The sequence below is a fragment of the Tamandua tetradactyla genome, chromosome 23 (genome assembly GCF_023851605.1).
Source record: "Tamandua tetradactyla isolate mTamTet1 chromosome 23, mTamTet1.pri, whole genome shotgun sequence".
NCBI classification, from domain to species: domain Eukaryota; kingdom Metazoa; phylum Chordata; class Mammalia; order Pilosa; family Myrmecophagidae; genus Tamandua; species Tamandua tetradactyla.
In genome coordinates this window covers 2,827,332-2,843,727 of record NC_135349.1, presented here as the reverse complement: position 1 = coordinate 2,843,727, position 16,396 = coordinate 2,827,332, and the positions used below count along the sequence as shown (strand labels likewise).

At 37.3% G+C, this 16,396-nt stretch overlaps 1 protein-coding gene across 6 annotated transcripts in view; it reads right to left on the bottom strand.

Annotated features, from left to right (window-relative positions):
* The window catches only part of SDK1 (sidekick cell adhesion molecule 1), a 1,057,379-nt gene that overhangs the window by 773,806 nt on the left and 267,177 nt on the right, over positions 1-16,396 (bottom strand). For 4 of the 6 annotated variants that reach the window (XM_077140481.1, XM_077140482.1, XM_077140484.1 and 1 more), the window contains one exon: positions 3,402-3,531. The exons of the other annotated variants lie outside the window; for them this stretch is intronic. In XM_077140481.1, the coding sequence (XP_076996596.1) occupies positions 3,402-3,486 (85 nt within the window). In that variant the 5' untranslated portion in view covers positions 3,487-3,531. The remainder of the gene's footprint in view (positions 1-3,401; positions 3,532-16,396) is intronic. 6 annotated transcript variants of the gene reach the window in all.

The following is a 16,396-nucleotide window of genomic DNA, read 5'->3' as shown; positions in this document are numbered from 1 at the left end:
AAGAATATTTTAAACTATCACATATATATGACAAATCACAAAAAAGTAAGATATCTTTCTCATACATAGCCTTTCATTACTTTTGAGAACTTGTGGATAGCTCATAAAGGAAAACAGTTCAATTGATTGTTCAACTTAAGAAAGGAAGATTATGATAATTATGGAGCAACAGTATTTACTTCAATAACCAAGATTAGAAAACAAATTAATGAATAAATAAATTCATAATCAGCTAGAAAAGTATACATACTAGATCAAATGAAATGACGAAAACCAAAAACAATTACTCTAGAACAATTTACACTAGTAATTCATCTATTTAGAGTTGTTACATTAATACATCACCTTTCCAGAGTGAACTCAAGAACACAAGAATAAACAAATACATATCTTGGGGTCTCAAAAATATAAATTAAAAACTCCACACATTAAATATCTTATGCACAGGCCAGTCTCTTAGGTTCCAGTCAGAATCTAATTGCCCTAATTTCAAACAATCTTAACTATTTGGTTTTTTTTCTTCCCGTGATTCCCTAGCCCACAGGCTACTGGAAACAGTAAATGAGAGAAAGGGAGAGAGAGAGAGAAAGTAACAACAGCTAATAACCAAGATGGAGCCTGAAAGAAGCTCTCTAGGGAATCTAACCTGCCCAAGGGGAATTCTTTAAAGACACTGTTCTAGTTTGCTAGCTACAGAATGCAACACACCAGAGACAGATTGGCTTTTAATAAAAGGGGATTTATTTCATTAGTTCTTCAGAGGAAAGGCAGCTAACTTTCAGCTGAGGTTCTTTCTTACACTGGAGGGCACAGGGTGATCTCTGCTGGCCTTCTCTCCAGGCCTCTGGGTTCCAACAACTTCCTCTGGGGTGACTCCTTTCTGCATCTCCAAAGGTCTGGGCTGAGCTGCCAGTGCTAAGATGAGGTAAGCTGACCTGCTTTGGCCGTGCTACGCTGAGCTCTTTCATTTAAGCACCAGCCAATTAAATTAAACATCATTCATTGCAGCAGGCACACCTCCTAGGTGACTGCAGATGTACTCAGCAACACATGACCTTCAGGAACCATTGGTTCATGTCCACAGCAACAGAACTATTTACCTGCACCTACCCAAGTTGACATCTGAACCTAACTACCACAGACATCAACATGTATGGTTACCCAAAAAGAGTTTATGAAAATCACTTTACAATGAAACTCAGAGCTTACATGCCCCACCCACATGCTCAGTACTTTAAATCAGGTTTTTAGACTGCCACTCTAAATCATAAGCAGATATCTAGAACTAACAGCTAGCTAAGAAAATATTTCAACTGAGAAATGTGAAATCAAAACCAAGAAAGGGGAAAAATGAAGGAAGGAAAGGAAGGAAGGTAGGAAGAAAACAGAAAGAAAGAGAAAGAAAGAAGGAAGGAAAGACAGAGAGAGGGAGAGAGGGAGAGAGGGGGAGAGAGGGGGGGAGAGGGGGAGAGAGGGGGAGAGAGGGAGAGGGGGGAGAGAAAGAGAGAAAGAAAGAAGAAAGAAAGAAAGAGAGAGAGAGAGAGAGAAAGAAAGAAAAAGAAAGAAAGAAAGAAAAAGAAAGAAAGAAAGAAAGAAAGAAAGAAAGAAAGAAAGAAAGAAAGAAAGAAAGAAAGAAAGAAAGAAAGAAAGAAAGAAAGAAAGAAAGAAAGAAAGAAAGAAAGAAAGAAAGAAAGAAAGAAAGAAAGAAAGAAAGAAAGAGAAAGAAAAGTAACATGGGCAAAGCAGGGTCAATGCAAAGAGAAGAAACCATCAAAAAATTCTATCATAAATATTCTCAGATATGGAAAAAAAGTTGCATTCACTAACCAAGAACAGGGTGCTATAGAAAGAAACAAAGAACTAAAACAACTGTTGAAAATTAAAAACATAATAGAAAAATAAAGAGTTTAGAAATGAAGTTAGAGGAATCTCTCATAAAATGGAGCAAAAAAAAAAAAAAGGCACAGAATGTTTATATTTGGACATGTTGAAGGTTGTCACCACAAAAATCCCCAACTTGTTTGTACGACCAGAAGACAAAGGCCTCGGGAAGCCTGATACAGACTCATCTTTGTAGTTGACTTGTCCTAACCACATGTACCCAAAGTGGGTCTTAATTAGTTTACTGGAGTTCTTAGAAGAGCCAACACAGAGAACAGAGAGTTCAGATGCTTGGAAACAGAAGAAGCTCAGAGAGGAGACCACTGGAACCAGGAGCTGAAATTAATGAAATCCGGAAGCAAAGGGCCAGTAGACATTGTCATGTGCTTTTCCATTTGACAGAGAAATTCCAAACATGATCAGTTTTTCTTGAGTAAAGGTATCCTCTTGTTGATACCTTAATTTGGACATTTTTATGGCCTTAGAACTGTTAACGTGTATCTTAATAAATCCCCTTTGTAAAAGCCAACCCATTTCTGGTATATTGCATTCCAGCAGCTTTAACAAACCAAACACCAGCTAAGACCCAAACACTCAGTTCAGTTTCTCTTCTCAGGCCCTTTCCTTGCACAATTAAATGCATATGTTATTCATTTTTCAAAACAACAATAAAATTTTTATTTTAGGCAAAGCAGTAATGTATTACTATTGCATTGTACTTGGATGATTAGTCAGTAATGAAATGTAAGGACATTTAAAAGAATTTTGTGTTTACCTCTGGGAGTGGAGGAACAGAAACAATAAGGGGCACAGAGGGCTCTTCTAAATTATACATAATGTTATTTCTCTTAATCTGGCAATTGGGTACTTGGGTGGTCCTTTTATGTTTTGAAGTCATATTATACATTTTATAATGTATTCCCTATTGAAGTTCACAAAAAAAAATGAAAAACAAACAAACAGACTAAGTCACAAGGAATGACTGGCTAATAAACTTTTTTTTTTGTATGGGCAGGCTCCAGGAATCAAACCCTGGTCTCCAGCATGGCAGGTGAGAACTCTGCCACTGAGCCACCATTGCCTACCCTAAACTTCATTTTAATAAAGCAACTTAGTGCTTGACAAGGCATTAATGCACGTGAAGGTTGCATAAGTGATTGTTAATTATTGAATTAAATCAAAGCATAAAATAAGTTTTAGAAAGATGCTATCTTAAAGATGCCATTTCGTGCAGAAATGGGTAAACTTCAACTATTCAGAAAATCAGTTTTTCTAAAACAAATAATTCAAGAGGCTATGTTGTAACTGTTGCAGAGAGAGGAAGCTTTAAGAAAACTATTTGTATTGTACTGTGATATGCAACATAATATTAAAAGAAGCAAAAAGTATTCAACACCTACATTTTAATTGAACTGGATTTCCAATATTCTTATCAATTAACCATTAGGAGCTGGCTTCAGAGTAATGCTATTCATTAGCATGTTGATGTTACCTGCTCTTGTGACAACTAGGTCCCTTACCTGTCATGCAGCATTGTAAGAAGTACCTTTCAGAAGAGCCTGAAGGACAAATTGAGTTGGAAATAAGCCTTTCTTTGGAAGTCATCAGAATATAAGTGAAAGCTGAAGCCTTGATTGTAGATGAGATTATCTAAGAGTAGAGAGTGAGAAAAGGTGAAGCCTACATATGAAATTCTGAGAACTACTAATACTGAATAGGCACATAAGGAGAGAAACACTTAAGAGAGTAAGGTTCAAAGAGAACAAAGTGAGAGGAAGGTTGTAGAAGCCCACATCTGAAAGAGGTTCAACAAAGGAAGGAGTAACAGCCATTAAAAGCTAAAAACTAGCAAAAGTAATAAGTAGCACAATAAACCTTTATCACACCCAAAGTGCCAGGCAGTGTGTCAAGCACTTGACATGTATTATTTCCTTTAATCTTCCTGACAATGTCAGGGGACCGGGGCTCTTATAGCCCATTTTATAGATGGCTAACTAATGAGCCTAAACAGCAAGACCCCTAATTCTTAAACTTTTGCAAAATCTCAGGAGAGATATATATTCAAACTGTGAGTACACATTTATATATAGTCTTTGGAGTATATCATATCCCTCATAAAAACTAAATTTTTTCAAGGAAGGCCACTAGGTTTTTTACCCCAAAATCCCCTCCAAAAAAAGAAACTAGGCTGAAGTTTACAAAGCAACCCAAAACAAGCTTTAAGAATAAAGGTTTTAAACTTCAAATTAAATGTAGGCCAATTTTGCTGTAGGGTTTGAAACAGCCAAGTTTTGGAGGGCTAGTTTCTTTAAATCAATTATGATTGATAAAAGCCAGCGAGGCTAGACTGTCAAACTGGAAAGAGCTGTCCATGTGATAAGGTCACTGCATCCGTCACTGGAAGACTCTGGGAAAAGTGTCACATACAGAAACTCCCTAACCTCATAACCCAAACAGCTGAGAAAACTCCATCAGGGATTAAGATGTGCAGTGAAGGGATGAGATGGGGTTACAATTTCTGACAGCATTTGTCTGTCAAATTATTGTTTACATTTTTATTTTTGGAGGAAAGAAAGGAAACAAAATCAAAAGCTCTCCACAGCTTAAATAGCACCTAAGGGGTTTATCTAGGTATGAGATTTTATTCCTTCATCTTTAAACCACTTTTTATTCCATTTTACTACAAAGAATATAATCTTAACAGGCACCATACCGTGTCTGCTATCAAGGAGGATATTACCATAATTAAATGTTCTTTCTATGAGAATGTGTGCGCTACAGGTTGAGACAAGATCATATATGGTATTATATTTCAATTTGGAAAATCATCTCACTCCTGCTGCTTCAGAAACTCACTTTCAAATAGCAATGACTGAAAAGCTACAGCACTTCCATTATCAAGGTGCAATGTTGTCTACAGCAGAGAGCTAAAAAAAGTGATAAACACCATATATTGAAAAATGACAAAATGTAAAATCAAGTAGGTAGCTTGATATTCCCCACAAATACTATGTTCCTACACACAAATCAACAACACTAATCCCCACAAGTACACTATCTCACACACTCAACACTGGGAATACTAATATTCATGACAAACCAATTTGAAAAATAAGAGAGTAACCACTGCACTCACATGGAGGTAACGTCCCTGTAGTGGCATCGTCCTGGGGCTCTCTCTTTTTTCAGTCATAGATTAGAATAAAGCCTTTGCAATAAGCACACTCTCGTCCATTAAATAATGTCCCTTTATAGAAAGACTGTAACTGCTCATATTGGTTGTGAATATTTTTCATTAGAAAAAATGGCATAACCAATCATAATAATTGTTAATCATTCTGTGCTGAGAGAGTAAAAGGACAGAAACACCAGTGTGGGGATTCAATTGTTTGGCTGCTCCAAAGAGGAGTCTGGTCCTGCACCACTAACCAAACCATGTTGGTAAAAGGATTTAGGAGAAATTAGCCATATTCAGCTGGAATTTGTAAACCTTCACTATACTAAATAAACTATCCCATGGCCCATTCTGCATTCTGTCAAAATATAATAAAAGAAACTGAGAAGCAAAATATCCTGAATATGGATAGTCTTTGTAAAACTGACAAATGTGATATGAAAATTCATTGTTATGAAATGTATTAAGCATAAACCAACGCATAAGACTTTACCTGAATCCTTGCTGTTTTAAATTTCCATCCTTTACTGTGCAAACTGTTCTAGTTACTTTCATTTGCTACAGCTATACAAGCAGATTTCCCCTATATTTTATAATTTTAAAACAAAACAAGATAAAGTACCTAGAGGTGACCTCTTTCTATAACACTAAAATTAGGTGCTTGATTCTCTGACAAGTTATAGAAACTTAAACATATATAGCGGAAAGAAGATAGAATGGTTTTATTCATTATTCCTTAAATAACTTGAGGGTATCACAAACATACTGCAGTCACAGGTTCAAAACTGATGATGATGATAATAAAAGCAGCAGCAACTAACACATATGGCATGATTCCATATGAGGCACTATCCTCCGAGCTTCTAAAATGCCAGCTTATCTAATGCTCCACAACCCTCTGACAAGAGACTGATATTATCCCCATTTTAATGCTGAGGAGACAGGGTGACAGACATGTTATAGTCATACAGATACCAAGGGGCAGAGCAGAAATTTGAGCTCAAGCAATGTGTCTCCAGGATTTAAACTTCTATCATGTCACAGGACTCTCTTCCTTGGAAAAAGTTTATCACAGGACTTTATTTTCCAATTCAGATCTGATTTAATTTTACAGTAACAAGCCAATAAGAACATAGGGTATAATCTAGCTACGTACAATTTTTTCTTGGAACTTCCAAGTTGACAATTTTAAAATGCAGATAAACATCTATATTAGGATAAGATGTTAACTCAGGAAATAGGGGACTGCTAATCTTTTGGTTTTAGCATGGTAGAATAGCATTCTGGGCAATGAGAATGGCAAAGACAGAGCTGAGACAGGACACACTCTGTTTGGGGGACAAGGAAAAGCTCCTCATCACTCGCTGCCAGGCATCTGTGAAGAACAGAGCAAGGAGATGAAGAGTGAGGTAGGAAACAGACTACAGAGGAGTTAGTAAAGGTCTCTGTGCATAGCATCACTTTTGTTTTTAAAGAGAATATTTTTGTCAACCCCATGGAGGGCCCAAACATAGGGAAATCAGTTAGAACTTCTGTATATACCAGCCTCAGACTTGACTTAAAGCAACAGAAAAGGAGAAGAGAGGTCTCCCTGAGAGACAGTTCTGAGGTAACCATGACAGCTTTGCTATCAGAGGGATGCAGAGTCTAAGAACAGAGTTGGCACTATAAACTTCCAAGCTTGAGAGACTGACGGTGGCTTCATTCACCAAGTCAGGAAATGCCCAGGAGTAGAAGCACTTTAGGGAGACAGAGGAGAGATGATACAAGTTCAGTTTGAGTCTGAAGCTCCTACAGGAGATAAGGACAGTGCTTATTAACCCGTAAGAAATAATGCCCTGGAACTGAAGAGAGAGATGACGGTTTCAGACAGAAAGACATACATGAAACCACAGGAGCACATAGGAACACAAGAAGTTCCCATATCATTTCTTTCATATGGTAATTACTAATCAAATAAATTACAGATAGCAATTCCTCAGTTATGCAGCATATTCAGGGACTGAAGTAATCCAAATAGGTAAGCTTCACAAACATTTGTTCTCATGTTAAACACTACCTTAAAATTAAAATTATGTTGGTGGTTTTCTAAATATGTTGTTTCCTTTAACAGAGTATGTAAAATACTTTTTTCATAAATTCATATTACAAAAATACAATACTATAATACCATCCTACAAGCCTTTCATGTCATTACTGTACTCAGCTACCATAACCCTTCATATCCCCAAACATAATCCCTTCCTTTTCCTCCCAAGAAGGGTGCCACCATCATTTCTCATTGCCTGACCTAGCACTACTTGTCCTCTATTTCTAAGTTTATACCTTTAATCTTAACTACAATAGAATACCAGAAAATCGAGCTGGTTAATGTTGTATATATAAGGTAAAAATGCTGATTCAAAAGGAACATGAAAGTTGTTCTCAGGCGATAAGAAAAGAGGCTTTATGATAGCTACTTTGTATATTAGAGGAGGGTGTTGCTTGCTTTCTCCTAGGTTACTAAAACAGATCTGTCTAAATTTTCAAAACTCACCTAAGTATAATACAGAATGGTCCCTGTCAATGAACAGTCTATGCCAGAACTTATTGTTCTGCCTGCCCTGGCTATACAGAACTATTCAAACATTTGATGACTTGTAAGCTACTTGAATTGCTATGTCCAGTTCGGACTGGAAGGCTGGGTGAAGGATCTATAATGGAACATTTAGTTCCAATTCAATCTGGTCATTCCACGTAGAGAGAGAATCAGACTAATCTAGTACAGCAAATCCAAATGTTTCATAAGTCACAGAGGCTATGACAAAAGTGAGAATATGCAGGATTTGTGAACTGATACAAGAATAATTCTTTTAACCTTGCAAGAGAAAATTTGAAACTGAAAGCCCCAGCATTGCAAAAACCCTGATGCATGAAGAAGGAATTCATAAAATTTATTCTATAATTCTCCTTTTCTTTAGCTAAATAAAACAATATTTCAAAAATATCCAATTCTTTGGTTAAATCTGTTTCCTCAGTGTAGGTACTTCCTTATATACATACATAAAGTAGAAATAAAGGAAACAACGCTATGTAGTGAGACCAGCACACTATAGTAGAAAGAATATCTTTAATTTCTTTTTTGAGAACAAGGTCCATAAGCATCCATTAACATCTGAAGAATACAAACAAGTCTATTGGCTAAAACCTGGATATAAAGATTAAAAATTTTGAAGAAAAGTTTTAGCTCACAAGTTGCTAGAATAACTAGAAAGAGAGGAGAGGAAGGGCATAGAAATGGATGATAAATAATTGACTGTTAGATAGAACAGAAAGATGATAGACAAGCAGACAGGTACTGGACGATGGATAGAAGTGATACATACGTTTATACACAGTAAATACATCAAGTCGCTTAATATTTGAATCTAAATTCAATGTCCAGGATAATCTAGGCTCATTTTAAAATGTAAAATTTTAGTCATCAGTTAACAAAAAGCTGAATTAAGTTCCGTGTTCAATCAAGAAGAGCAGGCTAGACAGCAGCATTTTCCTATTTGCCATTATTGTCAGTAAGGTAGGTCTTCGTTTTATAATTAGTCTGAATAGAATGCCAGGATGTTATGTAGCAAACAGAACATCAGTCAACCAGAAAGCACCAGGGCACTCATTAAGTGTGAGCTGCTGGGATACAGGAAAAGTCCGCTGTGCTAAGGATGAAGAACACTGAGAGGAACTACCTGTTGCCCCACCTGCTGGCCACACATCCTTTAGGTGAGGTTGCCCAACATCACACACATCTGCAAGGCACCAGCTATTCAATCAGAGAATTATTCTGAAACTCACAAATCCACCCTAACACATAACAATTTTAGCGGAGAAGGAAGTTTGAGATGTTCAGAAAGGATTTTTAGAGATACCCGAGACCTAAATAAGAAGTTACTAGTGTTTCCTGGTGTTTTAGGTTCTTAAAAAGGTTCTATTACAGGACATTTAAATTTTATTCTGCCAAATGTCCAAATCACATCTGGCTTTGCAAATGAAATCAATGCCTTGAGTTGAATCCAGAGACCAAGAGGAAGTCAATGTATGTTGGAACAAAAGGTGATGTGTTTCATAAATATCTATATATTTGATATGAGCATCTGTATTCATTGCACCAACTAAACAATGGTCAGAAAAATACTGCTATCCACATATTTCTAATTCTTAAATTTAAATTCTGCTCAAGAGTTTTAATAATCTTAAATGGCTACTTCATATTTTGATTATATAATTGTTAGCATGTTTGTACATTTAGCAGCATAAAATTTAAATGCTAATGTTAGTATAGGAGAAATTATTTGGCTTCAAACATTGGATTTATTGCTCTGATTCATTAGAAAAGTCATAACATTTGGGTTATTTTCAGTGTAGCAAAGAGAAACAATATCTAAACTTCTACTTCAGCTATGAATGTACGTATTGCCTAATTAGTAGTTGCACAAAGACTTCAGGAGAGTTATAGCTATATGCTTATTTCCTTTTCCAAATAAAGTTCAAATAGATTCAAGAGGCTATTCTTGAGGCCACTCTCATACAAGCTTCAGCTAAAAAGCCATGGTTTGCCAAACATTAACCAACATCATTCCAGTTAACTCTAAAGAACACATAGGCTCTATCTGAGATTCTACAACAGTTTCATGCACTGTTGACTTTCCACAAACCGATAGCCTCCAGATAGTTCCTAGGCTGGATAACTTCTGAAATCCAGAGGGAGCAGCCTCTCCAAGAACATCAACTAATTCCATCCCCCTATGCCTTACTGTTGACACCCCTTTTCACCATGAAAAAGTTAGAATGGGCACAGCCCTAATATCCCTAAAGATTAGGAGATGGATTAAAGGAAAAAGAGGAGTTATAACAAAGAAGCTAGGATTTATCAAATGAGTATGACTACTGAATCATTATATTGATATTTCTTTTAGTCTCCAGTGTCTTGGAGCAGTTAGAAGGAAAAACCTGAAATTGTGGTACTATAACCCATACAAAACTTTGAAATCTGTTCTATAACTACTTGCTAAAATGTATTTTGATGTGTATTGATTTTTTGTATAAATGTTATATTTGATATTAAAAAATGTTTTAAACCAAGCTCCCCAGTTAATTCCAATATCAAGACAGAAGCCAGATTCCTCAGCAACTCCAGTTTTCTAAGATGTGTCTTAGAACATCTAACCTATGTGTCACTGTAATACGAAGATATATTGACCTACCTCTCAGTGTGGAAACATTTCAATAGGAGTCAAATTAAGCCCCTTAATCAATCAGGGATGCATCCTGCTCAGGTGTCCTACTCACTGAAGGCCACATTCTGCAGGAAAATGCGGTTTTACATGCTTAAACTTCTACAAGGCAATCACAAGAAGATCCTTTTCCTTTTTCTTTCATAGAAAGAAAATCTATAAAATGGGTAATAAGACCTATCTGGTGGGTTGCTGCAAGGCTTATAACAAACGTGCACAGAGCACAGGCAAGGGGAAAGTATGGTTGATCTTCAATGGCTGCTATTTCCTCATTGTAATTTTGGGCTCCTGGGTGAATGGTACAGACTTGAATGCTGGGGGCGTGGGAGGAGCAGGATCTATTCCTTTTCCTTCCAGGCTTCTCCCAGATCTCCAAGAATGCCCTCAAGAAAAGAGGGAGATGCACTTCACCAACGCCTGAAGAAAGCTATCTACTTTGAGAAAATCTGGGAGCCTGACCAAATATAGGAATTGGGGCTCCATGCAATGCTTAAAGCTGTAAGACAGGAGAGAAGGGGCTCCCCAGACCATTCCCCTTCTCACTCAGGGAAGTACATTGAAGCTAGAGCTTTCTACCCACCCAGTCATTTCAAGCAACTGGAATGTTTAAGCATGTGTCTTCATGTGTTCACAACAAATTCTACTATTGATGAAAAATTAAAAAGAGGCGATGGGAGGTCATAACATAAATGATAAATCTTAACACAAATAAGGTCTCTAAAAAATATCAGGAAAAAAAAGAAAGACAATCTTTAAAATGATGTATAGAACAGATGAATGACTGGCATATCACAAGCACCCAATAAATATTTGTTGAATGAATGAATAAATTTATTTAACACCAGATACCTCGGCCAAATTTCATACACCATTCCCAGGAGTAACAGACAATCCTGAAAGAGCTATTAAGAAATGTAAGTTCAGGGAATTCATTTCTCTTCTGTTAACAGTGATAAGGAGTATTAACTTAAAATATGCCTATTTCCTATGAAAAGAATTTAATAATCCATCATTCATATTAATTAAGTTACCTGAATACAAAGTAAAGAACATAGCAGTTACAAGATTAAACAGTTACAAGATTACACTGTAGCTACATAATAATTTCATTTAAGACAAATTTCCTTTCACTTAGTCAGTACCTATGCCTAAACATCAAGAGAAATAATTCCTGTGTTAAGGCAAATGACAATGTATCATTTTGTGTATCCTGGCAATGAAAGTGAAAATAAAAACCAGTAAGTATGGGAGGAAAAAAAGCTCATCCTGACGATTAGTTCACAAATGTATTAGCCTTTGACTCTTCTATATGTAATTGGCAATATCATTTCTTCTTAACAGAACTCATTTAGTGACACCACAACACCCCACTAATTTAAACTTTGGTTTAACAGCATTGTGTGAATACAGATGAAATGGTCCTATTAAAATTTGGTTGCAAAGTATATATGATAAGGTAGCGAGAGTCATGCCAATTAATTATTAGAAATAAACCCACTTTATTTTTCATATCAGAAGACTCCCCTGGATTAAAAATATGCTGGGAAAAATAACATTTTAATAAAAACAAACTGATAGCTAATTTTGAGTTACATTTCAATCCATCTCCAGACATGTAGTTTTTATTATTACGACTAATATTTCTGGAAATTCAATGTTTAATGCTGAATGAATTGTACGGAAGACATATATCTACTCAAAATTCAAAGATTTTGAATTATAAAGAAAATAGCAAAAATATATAACATATCTGATACACTCATGAGAGTAGAAAGATAAGTTTACAGTATTCATACTCAGTGGTATGCTAATTATTTATTATAGATAAAAATCACACCAAACTCTCCATGATAAACTCTATTTACAGTAAGAAATATGCTAACTGTTACTCCTGAATGAATAAATATTCCCAATGAAGTGTGTGCTATCGTTTGTGCGATGTTGTAAGTGACATGATACTCCACCATAAGGACGACACTCTTGGTTGCCCACCCAACACCTACCCCTGCACCTGCGATCCCAGCCTTTCAACTGACTGTTTAATCAGCCTTCCAACCGATATTGTTCACTGTGGCCCAGGGGCAGTGTTCTTCCCGACAGGCTACACCTCTCCCTCGGTACCCCCAAACCTCGACTCACCCTCAGACAGTGATTAATTTTGCCCTATCTACCCACAGTGAACTCACTCCACTCAGCTGATGACAGTTTTGGGCATGGGTATATACCATAATTCTGGTGAAAAATTTAAAAAGGGGGAGGGGGGCTGGTGAATCTATGGTGAATTCCAGGAAAGCTTTCCTCACTCTTAAAAAGGGAGGGGGAAAAGAGTGGGGACATTCCTCTTTTCAGTTGCTGACATTTTTATCTTTGTAAGCCATCCTAAGACTTTCAGGTGACCCAGGCTAAAGAAGACAAGTCCAAGCTGTCAGTTTGAAAAGAGCAGAATGAAGAACATGGAAGAAACTTAGGTTTTTGGTGATGCTATTAAGGCCACCAATTAATAATTCCTAGAATTAGCCTACTTCAGGAACTATTAGGTAGATATTAAATTTCTTTTCTGCTTACACTATTCCAGTGGTTTTCCATTACCTATAATTGAAAGCATACTAACTGATAATGATAAGCATTATAACGGACTTCAAAAATAAATTTGTGATCATGGAATACTAATGAAACTTGATTACATAATGGCACAAACTAAACCTTGATTCAAAAGAACATGAATTATAGAGATCACATTCTCTGAAGACAAAAAAAAAGCCAAATAAGAGAAATACTTTTAAAATTGTCTTTAAATACTAAAGCACTTCTCAAAGAAACCACAGGCAATTACAAAATCAAAATAATGACAGTAAGAACATTACAATAAAAAAATAGTTAGCACAACTTTTTTAAAAAGTAAGAACAATTAATGCCACTGAATCATGCACTTTAAAATGGTTAAAGTGGCACATTTTATTGTGTGTGTATATATGTATGTTACACACACAATTAAAAATAAATTTAAAATACGAAAAGACAAGAAAAAGAATACAGCCAAATCTATAATCAGAGAAAAAAACGGAGCATTTCACGGGGAGAAGAAAGGAAACGAATTAATCCTCCAACTTAAAGACATCAGAAAACAAACAGCAATAAGAAAAATGAAGAAACTGAAAAGATAAAAATACACACATCTGGAGAAGAGGTTAATTGGAAAACTAATCCAACAGAGCTTCTTTGAAGGGGATAGGAGAAGACAAGCCCCGAGACAGTCCAATAAAGAGCAATAGAAAAAGCAAATAAGTAACTAAGGAAGAAACAAAACGTGCTACCACAGAACTACAGAAACAGACACTAGAAAATTTTAAGAGATTCTTATTCGGCAAACAGTTATGAATTAGAATATTTTCCTTTTTATTTTTTTCATTATCACCCATCTTCTAAGGCACCTTTCCTAAGAGAATTCCTTCCCCATGAAATTAAACGCTAAGAAATAAGATTTTTCTGGCACACTTTAGCTTTTAAAGGCCACAAACCATGTAATATCTAAGGGTTTTCTTTTTCTTGCTTCCCCTCTCCCCACATCAGTTTCCACAATATTGCCCCCACTGAGAATGTGTCCATTAACAGTAAGTATACTGTTTAAGCCAAGTAAGGGTTTTATATTTGAAAAGGGAGAATAGAAAAGATACAAAAATAATGGGTAAAGTTGTGTGGCTTACCAACAAAGAACTACTAAAATCACAAACAGTATTAGATTATAAATAATTAAGACCTAAGTGAAGGAATATTCAGAATCCTTATGCTTGCCCCCACTGCCCAACGAAGACCAGTGGGCAAATTCTGGCCTACCACGTGTTGTTCTAACAAAGTTTTACTACACTGTAGTCACACTCTTTATTTTACATATTGTCTATGGTTACTTTCATGCCACAATGGCACAGCTGAGAAGCTGTTCTAGAGACTATCTAGCCCTGAAAGTCTAAAATATTTACTATCAAGCTTCTTACTGAAAAGATTGTCTAGGACTTCCAGGAAGATGGCCCACTAGAGTAGTTCGAGATTAGCCCTGCTCCACAGATAAGTTAGAGAAGGGACAGGAGGGCAACTGAGGCAGCAATTTGGGAGTGAGGCTAACTGGGAGAGCTCTCTGCACCACATGTGGCAGCCGTGGTTTCAGGGGCCGAGGAACTGAGAGGCAGAAAACGAGCCTAGCACTGATAGGTAGAGCCACAGAGCCCACAGGAGTGCACGGATGGGAGAACAGGACCAGGAAGTAAGCCAGGCCACATTCCTTGGGCGTGCTACCCTCACCAGGGCAGCCCCGTGACCAGTGACTCACCCCACAATCCACACACCTGACCCCCATCACCCACTCCCATTCCCCATGCTCCAGGTGCCCCCACCCCACCAGCCGCCAATGCACGTACCTGCCACCTATTCCCACCCCACGTGCAGCACAACCCACCTCTCCTGTACCCCTCCAGAGCACTACCTCTTCCTCCCTGTTCCCTGCAGGCTGTGCCAGTGCATGAAGGTTGTTGGCGCTAATCTCCATACCTCGGCTACCCCAGCACCCTGCCCATAGAGTCGGATAGCCTCACCCCACACTCCCTGAGCTCAGTGCATCCATGGCACTCCCAGATCCATGCATGTGCACGGACCCCAATCACATGATTCAGTGCTGGAAACCACACTTTACAGCAGTGCTAGAACTGTGTATATGCACAACCCTCAGCCTCACTTTCCAGCTCTGACAAACTGCAGATCTGTGCAGCTGGGTCACATCTCCCCCAATCCATACGGAGTAACACCAACCTATTGCCACAGCTTTACACATCCCCACAAAGGGCCCTGTGCTGTAGACCAGCACATACCAGGGTTATGCCTCCCAGACCAGTGCACCGACACAGCTATATCCACCCTGCCTGCTGGTTCACAAGTGTCAGCATAATATCCCCAACCTGTGATCAGACCTGCTTTGAAACAAATCACTGTACTGAGTGCTCCATCCCATGTCCTGCTCCCTGCTGTACAACCATCCTGCAAACATAAGGCCTTAGACTAATGAAAGAAACCGACCCCCAAAGTAAATCAATCAAGATATTTACATGCGATGCTAACAGCAGAAGTTCATTAAGCATATCACAATGCAGACAGATATAGCCCTGCCTAATGACCAAATTAAAACACCAGAGGAGATATAGATGTTGGAACAACTAATCAAAGATGGTCATACGACTCTACTTAATAAAATAAGTGGGAAAGCAAATGACACAAAGGACATTAAGAAGACAGGAGAAGAGCAAAAAGAGGAATTTGAAAGAATAAATAGAAAAATAGCAGAAATCACAGAGATTAAAGTTTCTATTGAACAAATAAAAAGCATACTAGAGGCACTTAACACCAGATTTGATGAGACAGAAGAAAGAATAAGTGATATAGAGAACAGGATAATTGACTTTGAAGACTCAAAACAGCACAGGGCAAAAAAAGGTGTAAAAATTGAACAGGAACTCAGGGAAATGAGAGGTAAAACAAAGTGCACAAATATAAGAATCACTGGTGTCCCAGAAGGAGAAGGCAGGAGGAAAGGGCTAGGAACAGTAGTTGAGGATAGAATGGGGGAAAACTTCCCAATCCTCACAAGGGACATAAATATACAAGTCAAAGAAACTCAAGGAACTTGAAACAGAATAAATCAAAACAGGCCTTCCCCAAGGCACATACTAATCAGTGTGTCAAATGTTGAAGAGAAGCAGAAAATCCTGAAAGCGGAAATCCTGATCACAATGGGATGAAGCTGGATCACAAAACCACCAAAGAACAAGAACATTAACAAATATATGGAGATTAAATAACATACTCTTAAACAACCAGTGGGTCCAAGAAGAAATTGCTAGAGAAATCAGTAGCTTTCTGTAGATGAATGAAAATGAGAATACAACTTATCAGAACTTATGGTATTCAATAAAGGCTGTGCTGAGAGGGAAATTTATTTCCTTAAATGCCTATATTAAAAAACAAGAAGGAGGAAAAATTGAAGACTTAACAACACACCTGGAGGAACTCAAGAAAGAACAGGCAAACTAAC